General features: G+C 43.9%; 1 protein-coding gene and 1 long non-coding RNA gene across 4 annotated transcripts in view; one reads left to right on the top strand and one right to left on the bottom strand.

The window, feature by feature from the left end:
• The window catches only part of GRIN2B (glutamate ionotropic receptor NMDA type subunit 2B), a 211,939-nt gene that overhangs the window by 120,168 nt on the left and 67,149 nt on the right, over nucleotides 1-24,622 (top strand). For all 3 annotated transcript variants that reach the window (XM_032444362.2, XM_032444365.2, XM_032444367.2), the window contains exon 5: nucleotides 4,191-4,305. In XM_032444362.2, coding sequence (XP_032300253.2) covers nucleotides 4,191-4,305 — 115 coding nt within the window. The remainder of the gene's footprint in view (nucleotides 1-4,190; nucleotides 4,306-24,622) is intronic.
• On the bottom strand, nucleotides 4,354-8,906 carry LOC107313634 (uncharacterized). Its single transcript, XR_001555103.3, has 3 exons — nucleotides 8,817-8,906; nucleotides 7,074-7,316; nucleotides 4,354-6,979 (listed from the first exon to the last, which is right to left on the bottom strand). It is a non-coding gene; the product is annotated as an uncharacterized LOC107313634 (long non-coding RNA).

The raw sequence follows: 24,622 nt of genomic DNA, 5'->3' as shown, positions 1-24,622 counted from the left end.
CTCTGGCTGGTGACTGTGTAATCCTGTCTGCCAGGGAACAAAAAGGCTACTTGGCCATGCAGAGTTTTGGGGGTAAGCGCTTTGCACTGCTTCCCCTCACTGCCATTACACTGCTGAACTGGCTTCAGTATTTCATACTATGCTGAGTTTCCAGGAGGCTGATAGTCTGTGTCCCCTCCCCTTACCCTGCACCAAATACCTTTTACCTTGCAAATCCTTTCAGGCAGAGATATCCCATCGCCTTTCCTCCCCACAGTCCACCCACACCCCATTTCTCCTTTCCTTCCTCGCTTTTGTGCTGGGCTGCAGAGATGACCCCCTGATGCGGATGGCAAAGAGGCTGCTTTATTTGTACAGCCTGTCTTACTGGGGGAGGCGGTTGGTGTTGGGATAATCAGACCGCTTGTCGCATTGGAGTGTAACAAGCATTGACAGGGCACAGGGGAGCGCCTGTGTGTGTGTGTATTTGTGCATGTGTGATTCAGGGAGTGCTGAGGATGGAGCCAGCACTCTGTCCAGATTTGCCCACCCGTTCCATAGCTGCAGGAGGAGCTGATTCCCAGCAGGACACTGGAGGCAGAAGTCAGAGTGGTTTGTGCTGATTTTAAACACATCCCTTTCAGAGCTGTCTCTAGGGCAGACTTAAATTCAGCTGACACCCTTTCTGCCTCTTCCCACAGCCCCTCAGCCTGCCACGTTTGCTTTTCCAGGCTTTCTCCATCACTAGCTGAAACCATTTAAAATGTCATCATTTCTCTGCTGGTCCTAAATTTGCCATCTGATGTGGTTTTAATGCTCTATTTCCTATGCCAGCCAGCCTTGGAAACACTCACCATTAGCTTGAAAGGTTAGCAGCCTCATCTCTAGGATGGGTGATGTTACCTAGTGGTCTGAGCTTGGGACAGGGAGCCAGCTCCTCTGGGTCTGACTTGCTCTGTGTCCAAGAACGCATTCTATTTGGCTCTGTTCCTTGCTGAGTGCCCTGTGGCACAGGCGAAGAATGTCTGTTTCCTCCATGTCATCTGCATCTTGCTCGCACACAGCTTTGTTTGGGGACTGCAACTGCTGTGTCTGTGCTGGGCTGCAGAGGGGATGGACTCTTCCATGCCTACGATGAGCAGCCCCAGAAACGCCCACGCTAGCAAGAATATTTGCTGAAAGGTGATTCTAGCAAATGAAATTAATTAAAATGATCATGCTCTCTTTCTCCATATTGGAGTCACATACACCAGGGAAATCATGCATCAGACCCTCGCTGCATCTTTCAGGCACAGCTTCATCTTGTGTTACCTCACCCACACGTACAGCCCTCTGCCCTCATGCTGCCCCTGCTGCAAGTATGCAGGGAGTCTCTGAGCCCCTGGGTTGCTCATCTGGGGACTGATTATCCTCTGGCTAGAGTGGGTAGTGATCGTGCTGATATACTGGTGACACAGGCCTAACCCCTGTGAACCACTGGAATGTGGGGAAAGCCACAGAGTGAGCTGCTTTTTGTTTTTTCGCACACTTCCTGCACACTTTTGTAAACATGTTACTAACGGGATACAGAGAGAACCCTCTGAAGAGTTATTGTGCCAAATTTGGAGAATGATTTCAGTCATTAAGGTGTGAAGTGAGGGATTTTTGTGATGCTTTAAGTGTAAATCTCTAAGGATCGGAGTTACTGATGATCCCTCCTTGATTATTATTAGCTGTTCTAATCTTTCTGGTAGAAAATGAACAGAAATTACACCCTCTTGTGTCACATCTCTTGCTGATTTGAACTCCTCTTGTCAGGCTGTGCAAGGGAGATTCTCACAGTGACATCATTCTTGGGTAGGAGGGGAAAGAGGAATGAGAACCACCTAATATTGCTGTTTGTTTAATTAGACATCGACACTGCTTTCTAAATACTGACACATAAAGCTGAAACTCCCATCAGGCTACTGGTGTCCTCATCTTCTTGGAACCTTGCTTTGTAATTTCTCTGAGAGCCATCTCACAGAGGTCATGAAAGGAATATAGATGTAATCTCAGTCATAGAATCACAGCCTTTTGAGTTGGAAGGGACCTTTAAAGGCCATCTGGTCCAACTTCCTGCAGTGAACGGGGATACCTACAGCTAGATCAGGGTGCTCAGAGTGTGGCCCAGTCCACTGAAAGGTCTTTATCACTGTCAGAGCATTTCGTAGGTCAAATAGGCCACACCTGCCCATGGTGGTCTGTGCTTTGCGTTCCTCTCTACCGGAGCAATGCAAACAGCTGGGGATGAAAAGCCAGAAGACCATGTGTGGTCCAGTCGTGGGATGTTATACACTAAGATACAGTTATGTGGCTGAGATTTTCCAGGTGACTGATGATTTGGAGTTCCCTCAGTTTTTGGGTTCTGGATGAGTCTGACTGTTGGAAAACAGCAAGTAGTCTGCCCTTGAAAATAGGCCTATTGCAGCATTTCCTATTGGGCTTCTGTAGGGCTGTGTGTTCAACACTGTGTACATCTTCTGAAGGTCACAACATAGAGCAAGCATGGAATTTCCTTTTGAATTAAATGTAATTGCCAATTACATTTGACTTTGGAAATTAATGGATGAGTTTTGTTGATGAATAAACTTTGGAATAATGTTTTGGGCAATGGAAGAAACTAAAATCATGACCTGCTTTTCTATTTGTTTGAAGAATTTTGCCTACTACCTATACTTGTGTTAAATTAGCATGAAGTTCTCTGTGGGAAAGTGTGAACCCCTTGAAAGAACAGTAATCTGAGTGTTTTTTATTTTTTATTTGATTGTTTTTCCCTTGAAATTGGTTCAAATTAAGTTCAAAGGGACAAACTGAGGCTGAGTATTAGGAAATATTTGCTAGTGTCATGGGTGTAATAGAGCAGAAGAGCCTCTTGCGACTGTAATGGAAATGTTACTTGTGTAATTTACAGGAGAATGGGTGAAGCAGAGGCGGGCAGTGTCCTGGGGCTGCCCTGCAGGCAGCTTGATCACCTCTGCCTCTCCTATGATGTGATGCTACTGGTGCTAGAGCAGGTGTATGAATGCAAAACCTACTTCATGAAACAGGACTGCGAATTGAAATGAAATACATAAACAGGGGAAACTGTCAGAGTGCCGTGGAGATGTCTTATAAGCCACTGAACTGTGAAATGTGTATTTGCTTCCCCCTCTTCCCTACAGTGTCGTTCTGGATGGTCTGACAGTTAAGAAAACAATGGACCTGATTCCCTTTGCAGCAACACCACTTCAGCATGCTCTTGCAATGCAGAAATGCCTGGAAATGAGTGTAGTTGTAATCTCAGTCCACTTAAAGGTCTTCCCCACTGCCAGCTCTGAGTGAAGAGGCCTGAGGATAAATGAGACTGAAGCCTGGACTGTTTAATAGTCCATTTGTACAGCTGACATGAGATGGCCCAAAGCGGGGTGCCTCACATAGCAGAGATGGAGCCTTTCCAGACAAAGGGAATCGTTAATGTTGGCTGCAGGGATCTGCAGGGCTGATCACCCTGTAGTTTGATCTTGCTGGGTACATGGCGTGGCTCTTTCCTTGTGAAAAGGACTTTCACTGGGCTATCTGAGCACTCTCTGACCCTGTTCCTAAGCTGCTTTTGAGGATCACTTTGGGCCCCACAGGACATGCTGGCTCTAGTAGGAACAGGGTATCTCACAAGTGCACTGTTCATTCCTGTGTTCCCTGCAGCTTCCTTTATTGCTGCCTGGATGTTTGGGCAGGGAGGGGGTGTATTCACTGCTTTACCTGTGAACCATTGCTGTCCGCAAATGAAATGTGAAATTCCCCTTGGAGAGTGAGCAAAATGTAGGCTGCGTGGACCATGTTTACACAGCTAATTGCTATGGATTTCTCTGCCCTGTGTGCAAAGAAGGAATCAAAGACTGTGGACACAGATACATATGTGACTTGCTTTCAGGCATTCGGTGAGATCTAACATGGGACATCGCTTCTGTACCCGAGTCCTAAATGTGGGCAAGAGCAATACCTTGTCTGTTTGCCCCATTTTCTGGAGTATTTGTTCTGTTTCTATCACCCACTTACTTTTAGATTTTCCTTTGCTGACCCCAGATTAACAACAGTTGTTTGTAGCGTACTTCTGTCACCCTGGCACAAACTGCAGAGGGGGAGGCAGGCTCTTGTTTCAGGTTCAGTTCCCAAGCATTAATGTTCATCTTGCTCTTTTCTCTCTCCTCCAGGTACCTGATTAACGTCACCTTCGAAGGCAGGAATTTGTCGTTCAGTGAGGACGGATACCAAATGCACCCTAAGCTGGTGATCATCCTTCTGACCAAGGAGAGGAAGTGGGAGAGGGTAGGACATGTTTGGTAATTCTCAAACTATGTCAGGCAGGATGAGGATGGAAGAAGGCTCTGAGCAAGAGATCCCCCCACCTTTTCTACTTATGAAGAGCAGACAATCTCCTTCTTGCATCCTGGGCCATTATGATCTCCAGTACCCAAGCTACTGTCATCTCCATGCAGGATGCCATTACATTCTTCCATTAGCATGCATAAAAAATTCATCAGTTTCCCTTCTGTCACCTCTGAACATAAGTTTTCCTGTCTTTCAGAGAAGAGATCTCCTTTGCACCATGAGTTTCAATGGCATAGATGGAAAATACTTAGCTGCATGGCTGGGAGGCTGAGATTGAGCCACAGCCACACTTAGCAATATGCCACTGTTAAGTGTACTTGATATATCAGGCCACTGTCACTTGCAATGGGCTGGTGTATGCACTAGAATGTGTACATGAGATCATGTCAAGTTGCTCAAATATCTAAACTTGCGTATTTCTGAATAATTTGTATGTGACCCAAAGCACCATTTTAGAAACGGTGTGGATTTCTGTGTTAGTGCAAAGCTTTAGTTTGTTTCACCTCCTACATAAATGTCGGTGGTCCAGACTTGGAACAAGTGTTCCTGAAAGGTTTGAATCAGCTGAGCAGATGGGGTAGCTGGAGGTAGAACAGTGATGGGGATAAGAAGTTGTAGTGAAAGCAAGGAGAATTCAGTAGAGCACTCAACAGATGAAGCAGATCTCAGGCTGGATGTGATCATGTGTATGGCTTAGAAAAATGCCCCCTTGTTCTGCTAGCCAGAAAAAATCCTTCTCTCCATGACTGCATGACCAAAGTCATGAACAATTCATGGAGAAATAGAGGGATGTCAGAAGTGCATTCTGAAGAGGGCCGGACAAACCTTTTCCAGATGCTGACCACTCTCTCAAAGAAGAAGCATTTCCCAATATCCAACCTGAATCTCCCCTGGCACAACTTGAGGCTATTCCCTCTTAGTCCTATCGCTGGTTACATGGGGGAAGAGGCTGACCCCCAGCTCACAGCAACTTCCCCTCAGGTAGTTGTAGAGAGTGATAAGTTCATCCCTGAGCCTCCTCTTCTTCACTATAAACAATCTCAGCTTCCTCAGCAGCTCCCCTTAGGCTTGTGCTCCAGACCCTTCACAACCTTGTTGCTCTTCTCTGGATGTGCTAGAGGGTCTCTTTATTGTTATTGTAGTGAGGGAATCAAAACTGAACACAGCACTCAAGGTGTAGCTTCACCAGCACCTAGGGACAATCCCTTCTCTGCTCCTGCTCACAGCACTATTTCTGATACCAGCCAGGATGCCATTGGTCTTCTTGTCCACCTGGGCATACTGCTGGCTCATGTTCAGCCAAACATTGACCAATACCTCCATATCCATTTCCACTACACAGTCTTCCAGCCACCCTGCCCTAAGCCAGTAGCATTGCCTGGGGTTGTTGTGACCAAAGTGTAGGACTTGGCACTTGGTCTTGTTGAACCTCATCCCATTGGTCTCAGCCCAACAGTCCAGCCTGACCAGGTTCGTCTGTAGGGCCTTCCTACACCCAGGCAGGTCAACACTTTCACCCAACTTGGTGTCATCTGCAAACTTACTGAGGATACTGTTTGTCACAGAGGAACAGTAGTCTGTATAATCATAGAAGGAAAACAAGTCAGTAAGAACACAAACCCTGCTAGGGAGTTTTTTGCAGGGCAAGATGTGGGCAATTGTGGAATGCATTGCAGGCTCTGGGTGGGGGGGATGGACAGACAGGTAAACACAGTCCTGTTTTCACCCTAATTCTCTCATGCAATACTGTGTTGCACACTCAGGGGGCTTTCATTAATGATTAGAGGACCTGTTCAGTCTTTGAAAGGGTATCTGTGATCTCTCAGCTGAGCCAATGAGGGGAAGGGATCTGGTGAGCTTGAGCACAAATGTTTCACCTTGAAGAGGTATCTCACTCAGGGTGAAGATCAGATTGTTACAATCACACTCTGAGCTGTTTAAATGTTTTCTTTCTGGAAAACACTGAAATTCTCTCCAGCATACTCTGATCACAAAACAACAACAACAACAACAAACAAACAAACATACAAAAAAAACCAACAAAAAACAAACAAACAAAAAAACCACACCAAAAAAACCACAAAAAAAAACAAACCCAACAACCCACCACATTTCATATCTGGAACCACAATGTCCCATTATTAATTTTCTCCATTCAGCTGAAATGCAAACATTAAAACATAAGAGTGAAACGGTTCTCTGTGGCAAAGATCATAGTTTTGTTCTGTGTTTGCAGAGGCACACTAAGTGGAATGCTGGCCCTTAACAACAGCTCACAAGCAATGCCACACTATAAACCATAAATTATTCATATATTATTAGCACACAATCCAAATATATTTGTAACTGAATTGCTTTGCAGTGTAAACTCACCCAAACTCTCACTGATTTCTATGAAATTAGCAAGATGTCTCATCCTAGCAACTTCTGAGTAATACACAGAAGAAACTGTGAAGAACAGGAGTTTCCTAGTCAAACACGCAGGCAGTAGGAGATGAGAGATGAAAGTAGCTGCACGGCAAACACTGATTCAGTCCACTTGTGTGCATTCATGACTGCGCAGTCTTTAATTACAGCACTGCACACTCTTATCCATTATCAGATGTTGTGCCTGGAAGGAATATCAAGAGGTCATTTAGTTCCTCCCTCTGCCCAAGGGAAGGATCAGCTAGACTGAAATGATTCCTGACAGATGTTTGTTTCACCTGTTCTGAGAGTCCTTCGATGCTAGAAACTCCATGAAATCCTGAGGCAATCTCTTCCATGCCTTCTTTCTCCTTACTCTGGAAAGTTTTTCTAATGTCTAACCTAGATTTCCCTGACTGCAGTTTAAACCCATTACTACTTGGCATCTCCCTTGTGGACATGGAGAATTGTTTATTCTCTTCCTCTTTTTATCTTCTCTGTATATATTTGAAGGCTTCTATCATTCTGTCTCCTAGTCTGTGCTGCAGATTAAACAAGAATTTGTTCAGTCTCTCCTGTTAGGTCATGTTTTCTAGTCTTATGATCATTCTTATTAGTCTCCTCTAGATTTAGTGGTATAGGAAGATAGATCTTAAAACAGGTGTGAAGCCTTCCATTTTCTTAGCAGCAAAGATGCCAACAGTCCCTGAATCTGTTTCACATTTGTGAAATTTGCTGATTTTGATTTTTCAACTCAATGTGGAAAGAAAAATACTGAGAAATGCACCAGCTATTTCAGAACAGAATTTCATTTTCCAGAAGAGCTACAGCTGTCCCCAGACCCCAATAGTGACAAATCTCCTCCTGTGTCCTTCAGACAAATGAAAGCCTTGCAGGGCTGACAGTCATGAAAAAACAGAGATAGTTGCCACTTTCTGGAAAGGGGCAGTAGCCTGAGCCTTTCAGCTACTGTGGGTATGAGTAACAATTCCTCTCTTCATAACAAATGTTCTGTGCTTCATTCACTTCTCAGCACGACTGTTCCTCAGGGGCAGAAGGCTACATGCCTTCCCTCACTAGCTCTTAATTAGCTGTTCAGTAGAACTCTTGCTTCACTAGCCAAACATAAGCTAGGTGTGTTTTTGAGTGCCTATGTGCCTCTGTTGTATTTGCTGTAGAGGGGCAGTCAGGGGCAGGTGGAGTTGCTCCAGAAGGGTTCTGCCTCAGTGCAGCATTAGGCTGAGGTCAGAGGTGTTGTAAGGCCAGCTAGAGGCTAGGTACTACAATCATTTCTGTGTCTGTGTCTTGTGTTGGAAGAATTTCCAACCAGGCTTTATTTTACTGATTGTTTTCTCCCTCTGCTCTTCTATAATTTCACATATGGTGAGGACTTCTGGGTCTGTGAACAGTTTGTGAGAGCTGGAAAGCACTGCTCTCCAGTTCTTGCTCACATCCACCTTCTCTGCTGAGACAGGGCACAGCAACCATGTCTCCCAGCCCTCTTTCCTCTAGCAACATTGGGAGTGTCAGACCTCACTATCTCTGAGGTTCCTTCCTGAGCATGGCTTTTAACAAAGGAGAGCTGTGAGTTTTGCATCACCTGTATCACTTAGTTGTCCTCAGCCTCCCCCTGGCTAATTTTTTTCCTGCTTTTCTCTCTGTGGATTCAGAGCACCTTTCCATCTGGCGGGCAACAGCAATCTCTTGTGCTGCCCAGAAGCATCCTCTGATTCACAAGTGTCCTAGAGCATGTCTTACCTCAAATGCTCTTATAACTCCTGCTCCTGGCTGGACTTGTAAAACCCCAGGTGATGTGTTTGGCTGAGATGCCACATTAAGCCATTTTAGACAGGAAGTTCATTCCACAAGCTTCATTCTGCCTGATCTTCTGACTCTACAAACCCTCACCTCCTCTGTAGATTAAATGTTTGCCTGCTGCTCCTCTAATTATCAGTGCCTGGCTTTTGACCTCCTAAAAATTAATAATTAGCATCTGTTTTGTTTCTTTTAGCCATTGGGTGCAGCCATGATTAGAAACTCACAAGGTGCTCCAAGCTTGTTCCCCTAATCCATTGCGGATGTTAGTGCCCCCCAGGAATGGAGCCGTTTGCTGTGTGACATTCTGTCAGAAGTCTGAGTGACACTGCAATAGAATGAAAAGTGGTCCCACCACTTGCTGCTGCATGGGTTGTTCAGAAATGTCTTTAGCCTGAGTCCACAGAATCATAGAAGCATAGAGTCATAGAATCATAGAATGACTTGTGTTGGGAGGGGCCTCAAAGATCATCAGGTTCCAACTCCCCTGCCTCTGGCAGGATTGCCAACTGCTAGATCAAGCACCAGCTCAGGCTGCCCAGGGCCCCATCCAACCTGGCCTTCAACCCCTTCTGAGGACAGGACATCTACAACATCTCTAGGCAGCCTTACCTCACCACCCTCTCTGAGGAAAATTGCCTCCCTGACATCTAATCTAAATCTCCCCTCCTTCAGTTTAAAGCCTTTTCCCCTTGTCCTGTCATAGAAAGAAGGTGTGTTTCTGAATTAGTGAACTCATGCAACCCTGTTCCCTGCTTACCACAGAGGTGTTATGCACATCTGAGCTCATAAAAAGTTCCTTTGGAGCATAGGAAGGAGCTGCAAAGAGGAAGAAGGACTGATGGAAATAAAACAGAAAGATGAGGTTTGTTTTATCTAAAAAAAAAGAGGAAGGACTTTGGACATCTGAAATGCTGTTGAAAAAGGACATCATGGCCTGTTGCTTTTCATGTCCACAGTGAATAGGATGAAGAAGAAATCGTGCTAAATTTTCAAGCAGAAAGATTTCAGTTAGGGATGTAGGGAGCCATCTAATTGTTAGCATGGTGAGACATAGCAAGGCTCATTTGCTGGTGAGGCTCATTTGCTGGAGGACACAAAAAAATATCCAGCAGTGCAGGGTCTGTCTCTCTCTTGTCCTGCCTCAGAGCAGAAGGATACAATAAGTGATGTCATATGATTCTCTGCCAGCCTACATTTCTGTGATTGGGTGAGCAAGATGAACCTGAAGGTTGTCTCACAAGAGCCCTCATTTTACAGGAAACAAAAAGTGGGTCATGGATAGGTTGATTAGCAAAAACTTCAATTCTGGACTAGGGAGGACATCATTTCTGCAGGCTTCTACCATGTAACTTTCATGTGAGCAGGCGGTTGGTGCAAGAAGCCAGTTGTTGATGGCTGCAAACAACAGCCCTAATGGAGGTACATGTCACCTCCTGGAGTCTGCAGCTTTGAAGGGCTGGTGAACACCATAGAAATGCTAAAGAGGCTCTACCTTCTGATAGTGAGGCACTCTTCAGAGTGATGAGAAACTAACCACCACCTGCTTCTGCAGGACCAGAAGACGGTAATGACCCTGACTATTTTGTAAGCATCTCCATGTGAATCACAAGCGCAAAGGGAGATTTATCCTCTCTGTTAAGGAAGAAGACATATGGGGCTGGTCTGAAGTCTTTCTGTGTGTCAAAAGAAATATTTACAGTCATTTCCTTCCACAATTCAGTGTTTCCATAGCAGAAATAACAGGGAAGGGAAGGACTGAGTATCTGATCAGTATTGGCTTTCAGTAAGGACCTGCGTGGCACTGGCTATTTCTTGAAGAACCAGCGTGAATCATGGGCACACTACATTGTTCAGCAGAAGGAAGGATTTAGATTTATTTGTTTCCTTGTCTGAAGAAGGCATTTTTGGAGTGAGGCAGGAATGCTAGGATATGAGGTGAAACTTGCAGTGTGCAAATCTGAGCAACTTCTCTGACAACCCTCCCCTCCCTGCCTTTGGAAAGATGACTAGATCATTTGAGGCAGTTTTCTCCTTGTGCTGTCTGGTTCCCACCTGAGCAAGCCTTTCTGATCACCTACACATGTCTGCACAGGTATACTTGTCTCACTAGGAGGGGAAGCTATTTCTGCAGGTCAGGTTCTGCTCTGTGTGCAGAGTTCTGGCATCTTGTCAGCATGTCCAGGGACTTCACAGAGGAAATGTTTTTTATCCCCACCAACTCCTTTTATGGGGAGACAAGATTGAATTGTTTTTGCCAGTCCGTCTTGTTTTGCTAATTTCCCTGTGTACTTGGGGATTTATGACTCATTGTCCCCAAAGAGAAATAGCATAGGAGTTTGTTTAAACCTACTCAGGTTTAGTGACTGATTCTGTTCCCATAGAACCAGCTTTTAGACGGAAGTAGCTTCTCTTAGGGCAGATGCACCTCTCTGGATTTAAGCACAAATAGCTGAAATTAGAATGGGAGTCTGTGTATGCATTTTCCCCCTTATTTGTGGAGTGCTCTTTCTGGACATTTCTCTAAGAGATCATAATTTGCTGAATCACTTGCTTCTCATTAGACAGCAGGCTTGCATCAAAGAATACGTACTTTATGGATACCCCACTCCCAAGCTTGTGCCCCCTAGATGCCTTGTCTAGGTCACACTGATATCTCTGCCAATGACCCTGATTCAATCAGACAACCAGATGGCTTTATTTGTACACCTATGCTGCACCCACTGCCAGGAGTTGGCCTGGCTTCCCACAGTTGCCCAGGGTGTAGCTGTATGGATTTATGGCTAATTTTGGCCATGATAATCTTACATTGATGCCTAAGGAGAAGAGCAGCTGCAAGTGCAACACAAAGCTTTCTTATCAGGTGATAAATAGAATAGCCTTTCTGAAAAAGCCTCAGACTTAAATCTTGTGGGCATTCTTATCAAATGGTATCTTTGCTGACTGATTGTATCAGAGAGTTAGATTAGATTGCCCCATCCTGCAATAACAAGCTAGTCCACCTCTTTGACCAAAGAGGACAGGTGCTGGATGCATCCTCCTATCCACTGTGGATTGCAGCACTATAAGCTGTTTGCACTCTTTGCCTCTTGCTGAAGCAGTTGCTGACTTTGTTTGCTTGAATTTTGGAGTATATTTGTATGATTCATGAGCCTGCAGAAAAATGTTCTGGCTCTCCTCCACCAGGCCCTACTCCTTGGCTACCAGAGAGAGTTCTTACATTGAAACAGCGACAGCTTCTTGGAGAGACCGTGTCCTCTAATGCAAATCAGATATTGGAAAATCTGGGCATCTTTATTTTGCGTGGTCAGTACTGGAGTGCCTTCATTTCCATTCTGGCATAGCTGATTTGGGCGATAGTAGCTGTCTGATCTGTGCTGGGGTTGCCAGCCTGACTTCTTGGACAGGGCAACCCTGAGGTCTGCGTTTGATGTACTGATGTGGTAATGCTGTCAAGCCACAGAATCATAGGATCATTATGGTTGGAAAAGTTCACTAAGGTCACGTAGGCCATAGGAAAAGACTGCTTTTGCTTCTGTTGCATTCTGGATGGGAGTTCTGGTCTGGGACTTTCTTCCAGACCAGTTCCCCATGCCACGTAGTGAGGTGCTCGCTGTACTCCCTTAACACTTGTTATTTCTTGTGTGTTGTCACTGCTTTCCCCAGCACCCAGTGATGGACCCGACACTCTGCACTGCAGGGAAATACATGATAGCTAACCAGAAAGGTGGCTTCTACCCCAAAGTGGTTAGTTACACTTTTAATTAGAAGACAAAAGGCAGCAGATGGGTACAGATGGACCGACGGGGGAGTACAAGGGAACAATCAGACAACATTAGTCAGCTTGGTAGGCAGCAAGCTTTACACACCAACTGCCTAACTCTTGTGAAGAGTTTGATAGGCAGCAGAGAACTGTAACTGGCTTTGTACAGGCTTATGGGGCTTCACTGACAGTGTGAGGGGCCAATGTGAAAAAGCAGTAAAAATGTTTTTGTTTTGTACTTCAAACACAATAATACTGAGAATGCACAACAACTCAAAAATACCCAGTGCTGCTGGAAAGTCTTGATTCTTAACATCTCAGATTTGCTGAGCTGGTGTGCTGGTGCCAGACCCATATTGCTTATGGTCAAAACTACTCCTGCTTACCACTGGATTGGAGGTTTCTGTGGCATGTACCATGCTGCTCTGTACCCATATCCATTCATTGTGGTCTTTTTGTTTATTGTGGAAATATGTTACCCCAAGATGAGTATTAAAGTATGGGTACAGTAATTAAATATTCTTGTCACAGTGCCCAATCAAGGATCCATCCCATCATTCCAGATCAATCAATGACATCCTCAAAAATCTGGAAAGGGAGATGTGATTTGGTTACAAAAGAAAGGAAGAAGCATAGTTGTTGCTTTGAGTTCTTTAGTGGAGGAAAATAAAATCAAATTTCTTTTTGAGTTAACACAAAATATTTTTGTATCTGAAATACATGCTTTCTCAGGTCATTTAAAGGTATTAAAACCATTTTGCAACATAGACCATTTTCTTTATAGAAAAGAAATGTCATCTGAGAATGAAAATTTCTAAAGCTTTCATTTTGCATATTACCATTTTTAAGCAAGTATTTAATTGTGAAATAACTAAGTGATATTTGCTGACATTTTAAGAATACTCTCCCTTCTGATCTCTTTAGGACCAAACTCTGCAAATTTGCAGAGGGAAAAAAAAAAACAGTCAGGAGAAAAACACGAGAATTTTGTTGGCTTTAATTTGAATTTCGTGGATACGTGAGGGTAGAGGGGAAACAAGCAACCAAATGGTGCCTGGAGAAAGCGCTAGCTGAGCTTCTGCTGAAAGAGCCTCACAGGGAGTGGCAATGCCCCTACTTCCCAAGGGATTGTTTTCATCTGTTCAGTTGCATTTGCTTGAGACTCTGTATCATGTTGATGTCTTCGCTTGGCCTCTGATTCCTTTGCTTTTTCTATTTTTACATTTCTTGAATATTATTAACTGGAGGCTCTGTTTTCTTTCCATTGGGTTTGAGAGGAAGGAGGTGATGCTGTGCCCTCATTTGCATATTCATAAGGCCCTGCGTTTTTCTTTAAATTATGATTTTCTTCCTTCTCCTCTCCCCCCATTTTTATTTTTATTTTTCTGGGGGTTTGGCAGTTTGCTTTTCCTGGTGTAGAAGTCTGACCAATGCAACTGAATTAAATGGAAACAACTTTTTCTTAACATGGAATCACTCAGACTTCTGTTCAATGAGTAACCTGCTTGTGGTGTCTTTGGCTTGGTTTTGGCCCTCTGGTATTGGTTCTGGCCAGTGCTTGGTTCTCACATGCTCCATGCTTGGATTTTATTCCTCAATTTGCTTACTGGGTTGGCTTGGAGCTGACGTTCAGAAGTCCCTTCCACCCTCTACAACTCTGCATCTTGGCAGTATTTTTTCCAAGACTGAGGCAGTCTTTTCCCCTGTGGTTTTCTCTGCACTCCTATGTGTTACCTTTGCTGCTGCTCTGCAAAGGTATCTAGTGATAAAACTGGTTATCACTGCAGCTGCTGCATGTTTGAGCTTCCCTCACTGCACATGAACTCTGACATGCACTTAGTGCCATTGATTTGAGCGCACAATATGCTCAGCGTCATTTGTTTTCCCTCTGCCTGAACTGTGTTTTCCCTGAGTCTGTAATTTTTTCAGACTGCCTTCAGTAACGTTAGATGCCAGTGCTCACTTGTTCCTTGCTGCGTCGCAATGTCTGAGTTTCAGTCACTGTCCCTTGGCCTTTCTTCCTCAGGAAAGGGGTTGGAGTTACAGACTTGGGTTTATTTCTAAGATGTGCTGGGGGCTGTGCTGTTGTGTGCTGAGTCAGGACTTTGCCAGGCCTATTTTATTTCCTTCTGCTGAGCTCTCTTCATTCTGCAGTGTCTCCCACCATGTCAAGCCTGGAAGGTTGTTTGACAGCCTTTTTCTTGTTCCTGTTTAAGCTTTCGAGATGGTCTGCATTTTGTGTGACAGTTTCTGGCACTTGTTTCCCTTAAGTTTATTTCCTCAGTTCCTGTATCGATAATGACTTACAATTCCATTGTTCCTTCCTTCCAGAAGGATCCTAAGCACTTCACAAAATTAGTGTACAGGCGGCATTTCACTATGAGTAACGCTCAGCTACTCGTTGGTGGAATGATGTTAGGCTGTTTAATGATGCAGAACAGCACCATGGAGTGGTGTCGGTTAAGAAAGAGGAGTCTCAAGCAAAAGGAGGTGAGGAGTTTTTAAGTTGACTCTGGCCATTGTGTCCCCAGTCTTGGGGGAAAGTGACATGAATCGAGACCAGAAGAGATAAAGTCTTTGTCCTTCCTTTCCCCCAGTGCAGGAAGGATGCAAAGCTGTTTGAGCAGGTCCAGAGGGGGTCATAACGATGTTCAGAGGGCTGGAGCACTTGTCTTACAAAGAAAGGTTGAGGGAGCTGGGCTTGCTTAGCTTGAAGAGAAGGTGGCTCTGGGGAGACCTCATTGTGGCCTTCTAGTATTTGAAGGGAGTTTACACACAGGAGGGAGAACAACTTTTCACATGGACTGATAGTAATAGGACAAGGGGGAATGGCTTTAAATGAAAAGAATGGAGATTTCAGCTAGGTGTTAGGACAAAATTATTTACTAAGAGAATGGTGAGGCAGTGGCACAGGCTGCCCAAAGAGCTGTGGGTGCCCCATCCCCAGAGGTTCAGGGCCAGGTTGGATGGGGCCCTGGGCAGCTGAGCTGGTGGGTGGCAGCCCTACCCACAGCAGAGAGGCAAACCGAGTGGGCTTTGAGGTCCCCTCCAACCTAAGGCATTCTGTGGTTCCTTGAGTTTACAGCTCCAGATGATAATGCTGAGCCTCAGAAATATGGTAGGAGGAACGGATGATTCTGTGAAAAAGTGCTTTGTTATCAATGAGAACATTCATTAATTCTGGTCAGACCTGAAAGATTTCTTTCAGAAGTTTTACTGCTGTAAATGGAAACAGCCATTTCTGTATAAACTCACAAAAGCTCTCAGGTACTGTGCAGAGAGGTGACATGGAGGAGGAAATACCAGCATCTCCCCCAGATCCTGGTGCCTTGTTAGTCAGATGGTGTGGACAGACTCCCAGGCAGTGGGCAAATGGAGCTCAGATCCCTCTGGTCCGATTCAGAACCAAGGCTGAAATTTACAGTTCTGTCACCTCTGAGGAGAGAAGTGGAATTGTTGGTAGGGAGTTTTGTTTTCTTTTGAAAAATGCTGTTTCTTTCCCAGTGAGCAGTCATTTGTTTAGATCCAAATTTCCATCACTTTTATTAATAACATCTGATAACAACACAACTTCTGTGTGCATGCAGAATGGAAGAGTTTGATTAATGGAAAATTGAAAAAAGCAAGCAAACCTGGCTTTATGCCAAAGAAAAACCTTTGATATTTTCTTCAGTGTTTTCAGACCTTGCTTTAAAAAACTGCTTTTGCACAGCCTGATCAAGACACTATCTGGATCAGTGTTGGAACATGCAGGGCCAGCACTTGCAGGGCAGAGTGAAGCTTGCTCCCTACTGCATAACACAGGGTGCACACTGCAGCAGCCCTGCTAATAGGTGCTGCACATCCCTTCATACTCCACTAAATCCACCTTGGTATTATATAATACTGTGATATTTTGTTTTTTGTTCTTTTTCCAAAAGAAATAATGATTGCTGGTAAATCAACTTACAGTGGGTGCGGCAGTGGGCAGCAGGGATGTGCTTGAAGTTCACCATCAGCTTGAGCTCTAAGCAGCATCATTTAACAGTCCCACTCTCCAGGCTGGGACGCTGGAAATCACAGAAAAAGATCTTTCCTCTTCATTCTGCTGTCTGAGATCAGGTCTTGAATGCTGAGCTTAACTGCTTGCTCCAAGCATCATCAAGATGTTTTCAGATTTTGGGATAGTTCAGGTCACTCCTTAGAAGCCAGTGTTTTACTTTTGTTCTATTTTAGAAGTGGGAGCTATTTGCTTTCCTTCTTGGATGTGTGCTCATTTTCACTGAGGCCAGAGTTCTTTGTATCACTGCATTTAATTATGTTTGCTTTGTAGACTGCTGGGATTATGGCAGCACTGCATTCCTGTAGCTTTTCAGCCTTGGAGATGAGCTTTCTGTGGACAGCAGCTTCCCTTGAGCTCCTTCTGTGCATAGTTCAACCTGCATCTGTAGGTTTCTCCAGCTCCAGTCCTCATCCCTTTTCCTACTGTGGGTTGTTATTTGCGGTCCTGGCTTTTGCAATGACCAGGGAGCAAACCAGTGGTGTATTTCAACAGTTGTTCTCCTCCATGCTTTGGTCTGAGAATAAACCCTGTATGTGTACGCATTTTCCTGCTCAGTGCTCAGACACCTTGCTTCAGCCTGGGACTAATGGAGACGCTGTCTTACAAATAAAGGTTAAAAGAGTCCAGTCTGGTGAAATCTGCACTGAGGACTCTCTCCATTAAGAAATTCCCTTATCTCAGATAAACACACTAAAGTATTCCCAGGGTCATCTGCTCAATGTTACTTGAACTTTAGTTAAATCCTACTTTCTCTCAATAGCCTGTGTCTTACTGGACCCTCACCTGGCTGCTGAGGACAGATTTTCCTCAGGCTGCTTTTTTACCAGATGGGGAGTATGACGATTTCCGGCAAATGTTTGAAGAGTATGATCAATAGGATAAGGAAGGACTTCTTTAGGAGAGTACAAGTGGGTGTAATTAAAGAGTGATGAGAAAGCAGGAGTTAAAACAGAAGTGTTTTTATGCTGAAGATCAGGGGGTTCTTTTAGAAGATGCCAGCCAGTTGTCTGGGGAGCATTGTGGGAGCCTTGTTGCTGCAAATAATGAATGTGAAATGGGAGGTAGAGAGGAACTGACTGGAGGGGCATCTGCCACATTTGTTATCCTCCCTTCTCCAAGCTTTTCTGTGTTTGGTTCTGCAGCCCTCCTGGGGAAATCCTCCCTCTCCCAGACATGCTCATCTGTCAGCCAGCCCCTCTGCCCTTCTGTGAGTGGGAGCACCAAAGAGATTTCCCTCCCCTTCTGCATGAAGGGAGGGAGCCCAGTTTGTTCTGAAACACAGAGAGAGGACTGAGAAGCCCTCCAGTGCCCTGATGAGAGTGGCAGAGCTCTGCACTACCAGTGCTGTGCTTGTGCGGGTGGAATTTTCCAGGAGCATCCCCATCCGCCACCACCACCCCTCTGCAAACTTTCAGAAATGCAACTCATGAAAATGCATTCTTAGCACACAGCTGACTTGGTCAACATCTGGTTTCCAAAGAAAGTGCTGCGAGAGATTTGAAATTGCTGTACTATGGAAAAAATGACTTGGGGTAATTATAGATACCTAACAATACAATTTAATTTCTTCTGCCTTATCTTTCCTATATAGTGTATCTGGTAGTGCTTCAAAGAGATAAATACTTCACATAGAGGGCAGTGAGAGGGGTAGGTGAGGGAGAGAAAAAGCCCCCCACAATTTCAGTTAAGATTTGAAATGAAAGTAAATGTAAGCAAAGAAATAGATGTTATGTAGTCCTGCTTCAGAAAGCTAGTCTTACTGAGGGAGGACCTTTGCCTTTATTATGCGTTGGCTGTGGGAAGAGAAGGGGAATGTGGAAGGTTTGAGACAGCTGAGGAAGATGGGACCTCTAAGCACAAATTCGGAAGACAAAGGGAGTTTAGCAGAAAGTCCCCATAGCAGCTGGGGTGCCAGTACTGCTGAGCAGGCTCAGAGCTTGGGAATAGAGGGGAAAGGGAAGTGATGCTTATAACATCAGACCAGTGTTGAGACTGATTGCTCCAGGAGACAGTTCAGAGTGGCTGGCTCACACCCTTTCTCAAAAGCACCTTTGCTTCCTTTGATAAAGGGGGAACCTGCAGAGACCAGCCTCAGCAAGCTGAAGTGAGAATATGCCTGTATCCCAACAAGGTCTCCTCTCTGCCTCGGAAGTGCAGTTACTGTTGGCACCATGGTCCGTAGTTCCTGTGTAGGCTATGTGTGTCTGCAGACAAGGCTCCTGCTGGCCTTGCAGGAAGCAATCATGATCCTTAGGGTGCTACAGTGTAAACTGTATGGGGAACCAGAGGATCCTATAGGATATTACTGTTCTTGTTGGCCAGGAGCACAGCCAGGGTCGCAGTGGACAGGTGGGGTTGGAGGGTGAAAAGGTCCCTCATACCCCTGGGATGCTGCAAACTCTTTCTCTGCCCCTGTGATGGATGCTGTGTCCCACCTCAGTTGCTGGCTCTGAAACAATTACAGCTGTGCAAAGGTGAAGTGAAAGGCAGCAGAGGCTTCCTAAAGGGATGATGGAAGGTCAGCAAGAGACTTCAAGCTGAGGACTTGTCAATTGGTATAGCTTCTACTGGTAAATTGTGCCCTGCAGGCAAGCTCCTAGTAACATTTAATTTAGAGAAATGCACCAAATGGGATGTAATGAAAATATTAATATTATGAAAGTGTGACTGTTATCTGGAAGAAGCGCTGGTTAAGATTCACTTATCTGTCATGCTCACTGGGGCTTGTCTCAGTGATATAATCCTAAGATCTGTTGATGCTGATGTGTTACAGTACTTAAATGTAGTCCTTGGGGGAGAGAGTGGGGCACACCTGAGTGACTGAACAAATATCGCTCACACTGAGTTTACTTACAGAAAATCATCTGATTTTTATTTTTATTTTATTTTATTTTATTTTATTTTATTTTATTTTATTTTATTTTATTTTATTTTATTTTATTTTATTTTATTTTATTTTATTTTATTTTATTTTATTTTTTCAGGGGGGAAAAATATGTGTTTCAGTTAAAATGCGTTTTTTATATGCGGTACTTATTTTTCTTAATACATTCCAAATTTTTGTGAGAAAGCTCACAAGTTTGAAAAGAGACACTCCAGAGTCTTTTGTTGCCACAACCTGTACAAATTGATTTCTTTGGTTTTTTTTTTTGTTGTTTGTTTTGTTTGTTTTTTTTTGTTGGTGTTGTTGTTCTCAAATTTTTCAATACTGTTTTGAAATTTTCAGCAAAAGAATTAGTGTCAGGGACCTCCTCTCATTTATATTCAAATGGATATTTCTGTGTGTTTCAGGAAGCCAGAATATGAACCAGATGATTCTGGTGTTAAAAAAAGAACATACTCTTAGCCAGTGTACCTCCTTCAGAGGAAATTACCATCTCTGCTCCAGAAAGTTCTGAAATGATAAATGCAAAACCATGCAGACGCTGACAGGAATAACTGAACCTTGATTTCTGAAGAAACAGCTAGCGAAGAATAGCAGTGCAAGGTCAAGGTTCTGAAGCTGCAGTCTCTTTCCCTGTTGAGGGCTGATGAAGGGTATGGTGTACATGGGCACAACCGAGCGGTAGGAAAAGCCTAGAAATGGTTGGAATGGAGTATAAAAAATAATGGGAAATATTTATGCAACCTCACAGCTTTGCAGGTTTGTTTCTAGACCTTAAAGCAAAACCAAGCTGCTCTGTGCTTGAAGGGCCCCTCTCACAGGCCATCTAGACATGATCCTTTTAGAGAGCATCATGCAGATCTTTTTCTTGATTCCCTGCCCCCTCTTCCTCTTCCCTTTCCTTCTCTAGAAGTTGCTCTGTTGCTGCAAACTGGACTGGTCCCCTACTCTGTGTAGGGCACAGCAGCACCTTTGTCCCCTGGTGAGCTGGCACTATAGTCCTTGCCTTGCATCTGAAGTGTGCCCCGGGAGCAATTTCAGGCTTCCCCTCCAAATAGCTCTGGTAAGGTACTGGTATAAAGTTCAGCAAAGCCAGAACATTAGGACAGCCGAAGAAAGGGAGAAGGGGTGAGAAAGGGAAAGGTTAAAATAAATAACTCTTGTGATTTCAGTGTTGAAAAGAGATTGATTATGTCATTGTTTAAAAACTCATATTTTGGGGAAGAGACTAAAAAATGCTTATTTTTGCTTAGAATTTTGCTGTTACTGGTCATTCATTTCTAGAACAGTTTGCAGAGCAGTGAGTTGTACATACACTGTAATGTGCCCAATCAGCTACCTACCTGCAGCATAGCATGGACCTTGGTAGAAACTGTAACTGGCTTCACGGATTTTCTGACATCACCTCTGTTGAAAGAGGAACCAGGTTACCAGCCTTCTGTGAGCAACTCCAAGAGACATTGGAAAGAGCTATCTTTTAAAGTAGGTGAGCTCTCTTTTTGCCTGCCTGGCAGAGGCTTCTTTGCAAGATTTCTGAGATGTCTGTCTAGAAGGAGAACTGAAGACCTCAGATTTTCTTCACCTGTTTCAGGCCAAGTTTGGGGATGATGAAGCTGTTAAGGTCATAATAATCACACACACACTTTCTATTAACATATCTGTTTTGCTCCATTCAGCTTCAGGTTAGTTTGAGGTAATTACTTATCTACACACGGGCTCTTGGTCTGGGAAGAATGAGGCTTCCATATGGGTATTAGTCCATATTTTTGGTAGTTTTGAGTCTTGGCTGGAAGAAGGATGGAGTCTCAGAAGCATTAGGCAGTATTACAGTTTGCCTAGGAAAAAAGCCTGGATGGCTGACCTGCAGATACCAGGGTCTTCCATCTATTTGCTGTTAGACATGCAGACAAACAATGGCACCAGAGCTATTAGAAAGCAAACAAAACAAACAAACAAACAAAAAAGTTTCGGTTTTACTTGTTGTGTTTTGTGCCCTTCCTACTGAGTTCATTATCTTTCTTGCTAGTGCATGGCACACAGTGCTATAAAAGAACCTGTGCTGAAGTCATTGTAAGGTTAATCAGTGAATAATACCCATGGACTAACCCTAGAGTTCATCTCTTTCTCAGAGATGGGTCTTCTTTCTGTTGTATTTCTGGGTGCATCTGGAGGTGCTGAAGTTGCTCTCTGGATCCCTCTCTGGATTTATATCCTAAGCATTTTTTAGCGCTATGCTTTAGCCTGCATTGAAATTATGTGGATTAATTGAGCTAAAAATCTGCAGATTTGTTTCTTATGTAGTAGTATGATCTTTGTGCAGCGTACTAGATACTGATGCTTTCTTCTGTGCCCTTGGTAAAATGCATATGACTGTTGTTGACCTTTAAGACAAGTTGCATAGCCTGCTCTCTCAGGCTGTTCCTGAGGAGAATGGTGGTGTAGGGGAGGTGTTGGATGCATTTCTTCTTTATGGGCTGTGGAGGTCTCTAATGTCATTTTCTGACCTTGTGTTAATTGGAAGTGTTTTCATGGATGTTTTTCAATTTTATTGCTATTGCACTTGGAGAGATTGAAATAATACACAGTACTGAATAAGAAATAAATAAAAACAATGTTCTTAGGAAGTTTGGCAAATCTTATGTCTGTGGTGCCTGGAACCTCCTTGCTGGTTAATAAACCATTTGTCCTTTTTCTGTTTTCTCTTCTGGAGAAAGGTTTCTCACAGATTCTTTTACACACAGTGAACACATGAAATACTGCTAAGGACCGAGAGGCAATGAACAGGTGAAGCAGATTCTGACTGGAAGGGATGCAGGGAGGTAGGAAACGAAAGTGTGGCCCCGCCTGTGGTGGGGGGATTGGAGAATCATGATCCTTGAGGTTCCTTCCAACCCAGGCCATTCTGTGATTCTGTGAAAGTATGCAATATGAAGTGATAGAACAATGGTGAGGTATATGTTGGCTCCTTTGTTAATCAAGAAGACAAAAGCGAGGGGCTGATCAAACAATGTGTCCTTCTTCTGGGTTAGGATAATGCCTCTAATTTCCCTAGTGAGATGACTGATCATCTGTAGACAATTCACATCAGAAGTCCCTGAGAATGGGACTTGATTGATAAATGAGGAGCAACACAGCAGTCCATGGATATCCTCAAGCCCTAGTGCTGTAGGAGTGCATAGTGGTGTTTGTTCAGTTCTGCTGGTGCAACAGCAGCAAAATCACATCAGGTTGAACCTTCTGGCTTGTGGATGGATTGATCCACAATGGCCTCCTTTATTATCACTTACCACTGAAGAGGGTGGCTCATGCAGTTGAGACAACACTTTTCTTCTCATTTTATGACAGTCATCTGGAAATACTTGCAGTTGTGTAACCATGGCTATAGAAGAAGAATTTGGTAGAAAGCTCATAAGGATGTCCCTTGTCTCTTTTATTTTGCCACATCCAGATAAAATCCCTAAACTCTTTTGCTGCTGTTCACTAAAACTGTCTTTGATAATCCATTTTCTAAATCCACTTGAAGGAGACACAATTTTATTTACTTTGATTTCCATCCTCAGTCTTGGACAATAAAGTTTGAAAAAGGACCAATTTCTGAAATAAATCAATTCAAGAATGAAAATTTTCTGCTTACTCCCATCTTCAACACATTAATTCATCTGAAGAGAAAGGAAGGTCTTGGCGTTTTGTAATTCTCTGTCCTAATGCTATTCTGAGTGTCAGTGGTTCTCTGGCCTGTGGCCTTGGACAAGCCAATAGTAATATTTAGTGCTACCTTATAAGGGCCAGCTTCCTCTTAAAGGTGTTGCTCGATCACTCTTGTTCTTTCTGTTAATACCACTGGGGTCTGTGTTGGGTGGCATGTGCTATAGACCAACTCATTCTTCCTTCCTCTCTTATCAGTGTACAGACTCACCATGAGGAGCTATGGAAGGACAGATGAAAATGTCCTTATCTCTTCATAACACTGGTCCAGAAGTAACTTTCCTGGCTGCTGAGAAAGCAGAACGTGGAGAAATGGACTCGATGATCTCTAAGGTCCCTTCCAACCCGCACGAAACTATGAAACTATGAAACTATGAAATGGCAGCTGAAATTAAACTGTGGCAAGAGAAAGGTGATAGAGAGAAGTACTATTTGACAGAGCACATCAAATCTAAAAGGTGTCCTTCAGTGCATGGCCTCTGTCATTTAGCTTCATGGTGAACATGACCCACAGGGAAGTAGTGTTATTTTCTTAAGCTGCTAAGAAAGCTCTGCTCTGTGCTACAGGCTTTTCTGTCCATGGCTATGAATGTAGCATCTCCACAGCAGGTTATGAGTTCATTGTGTTTTAATATTGGCAGTAATTGATGTGGGAGACTTCAGAGTGGTTCAGGATGTCCCATTTGCTTAGTAACAAGACAAGACTGCCTTTGTTTTTGCTCTCTGGAGAGCAAAGTGAGTGTGATCTCTGGTCTGTCATTCCAGGCTCTGCCACAGATCCTGAGAACAGTTAAAAATGCTAGTGGAGTTATTTAAACGTCCAGTGATTTGAACTCAGAGGATAAGGCCTTGTCCTTAGGGTATTTTAAGTGTATGGTCCCCAAGAGCTCAGGAAAAGAAAGAAGTTTTTGTGTTAGAGACAAGCACTTTTCTGCCAGACTTTTTTTGCTGAAAGATTCATTCCTCAGAGCTTCCCTTAGGCCAGGACAGTCAATAGAGGTCTATCTACTCATGGTGTAGTTTATACATCATTATATGAACACAGCATCATAGTCTAACCTCTCCAACAGTAGTGCAGCTTGAGGAAAAATAGCCCGTATTTTTAGTTTTGGGGGTGATGTTCTTTTCCATCCTATATCATCTTGTTCTGGCTGTTATTTGGGACTTGCATTCAATGGCCAAAGATATCAGGCAGATGAAATGCCAATTGCGATGTTCTGGTGAAGCAATGTTGTGTCCTACTTGACTTCTCAACATCCAGGTCAGCGTCTAGCTGTCTCTTTCCTACCGCTGCACCCAGTATACCAAATGTAACCCCAGAAACAATCCTCAACATAGATGTGAACAGGCAATTATTGGTGCTGGGTGGGAATCTAGACCTGTTGCCCTGTTTCCAGTAGGTGCATGCTTCAATGCACTGATTGCAGTTCAGGCACAACTTTGCATGTGATACTCTGTGAATGGGACAGATGAGTGGTGTTTGGCATCTACAGAAAGCTGTAGATATGCATGTAGGTTATTTGTGGCTGAGTGCCTGTGGAAGTGTCTTGGTCCTGCTTTTATTTCTATATTTGAATTTGAGATACTGGTCCTTGTAGTTTGTGTGGAGTACTGCCGCATTCTCTCTGTGTATGTGCAC

Source organism: Coturnix japonica, chromosome 1, assembly GCF_054131305.1.
Source record: "Coturnix japonica strain WE chromosome 1, WE-NBRP24, whole genome shotgun sequence".
Taxonomy (NCBI): Eukaryota; Metazoa; Chordata; class Aves; order Galliformes; family Phasianidae; genus Coturnix; species Coturnix japonica.
Note: the sequence above shows the minus strand (reverse complement) of the source record. Positions and strands in the feature narration are given on the sequence as shown.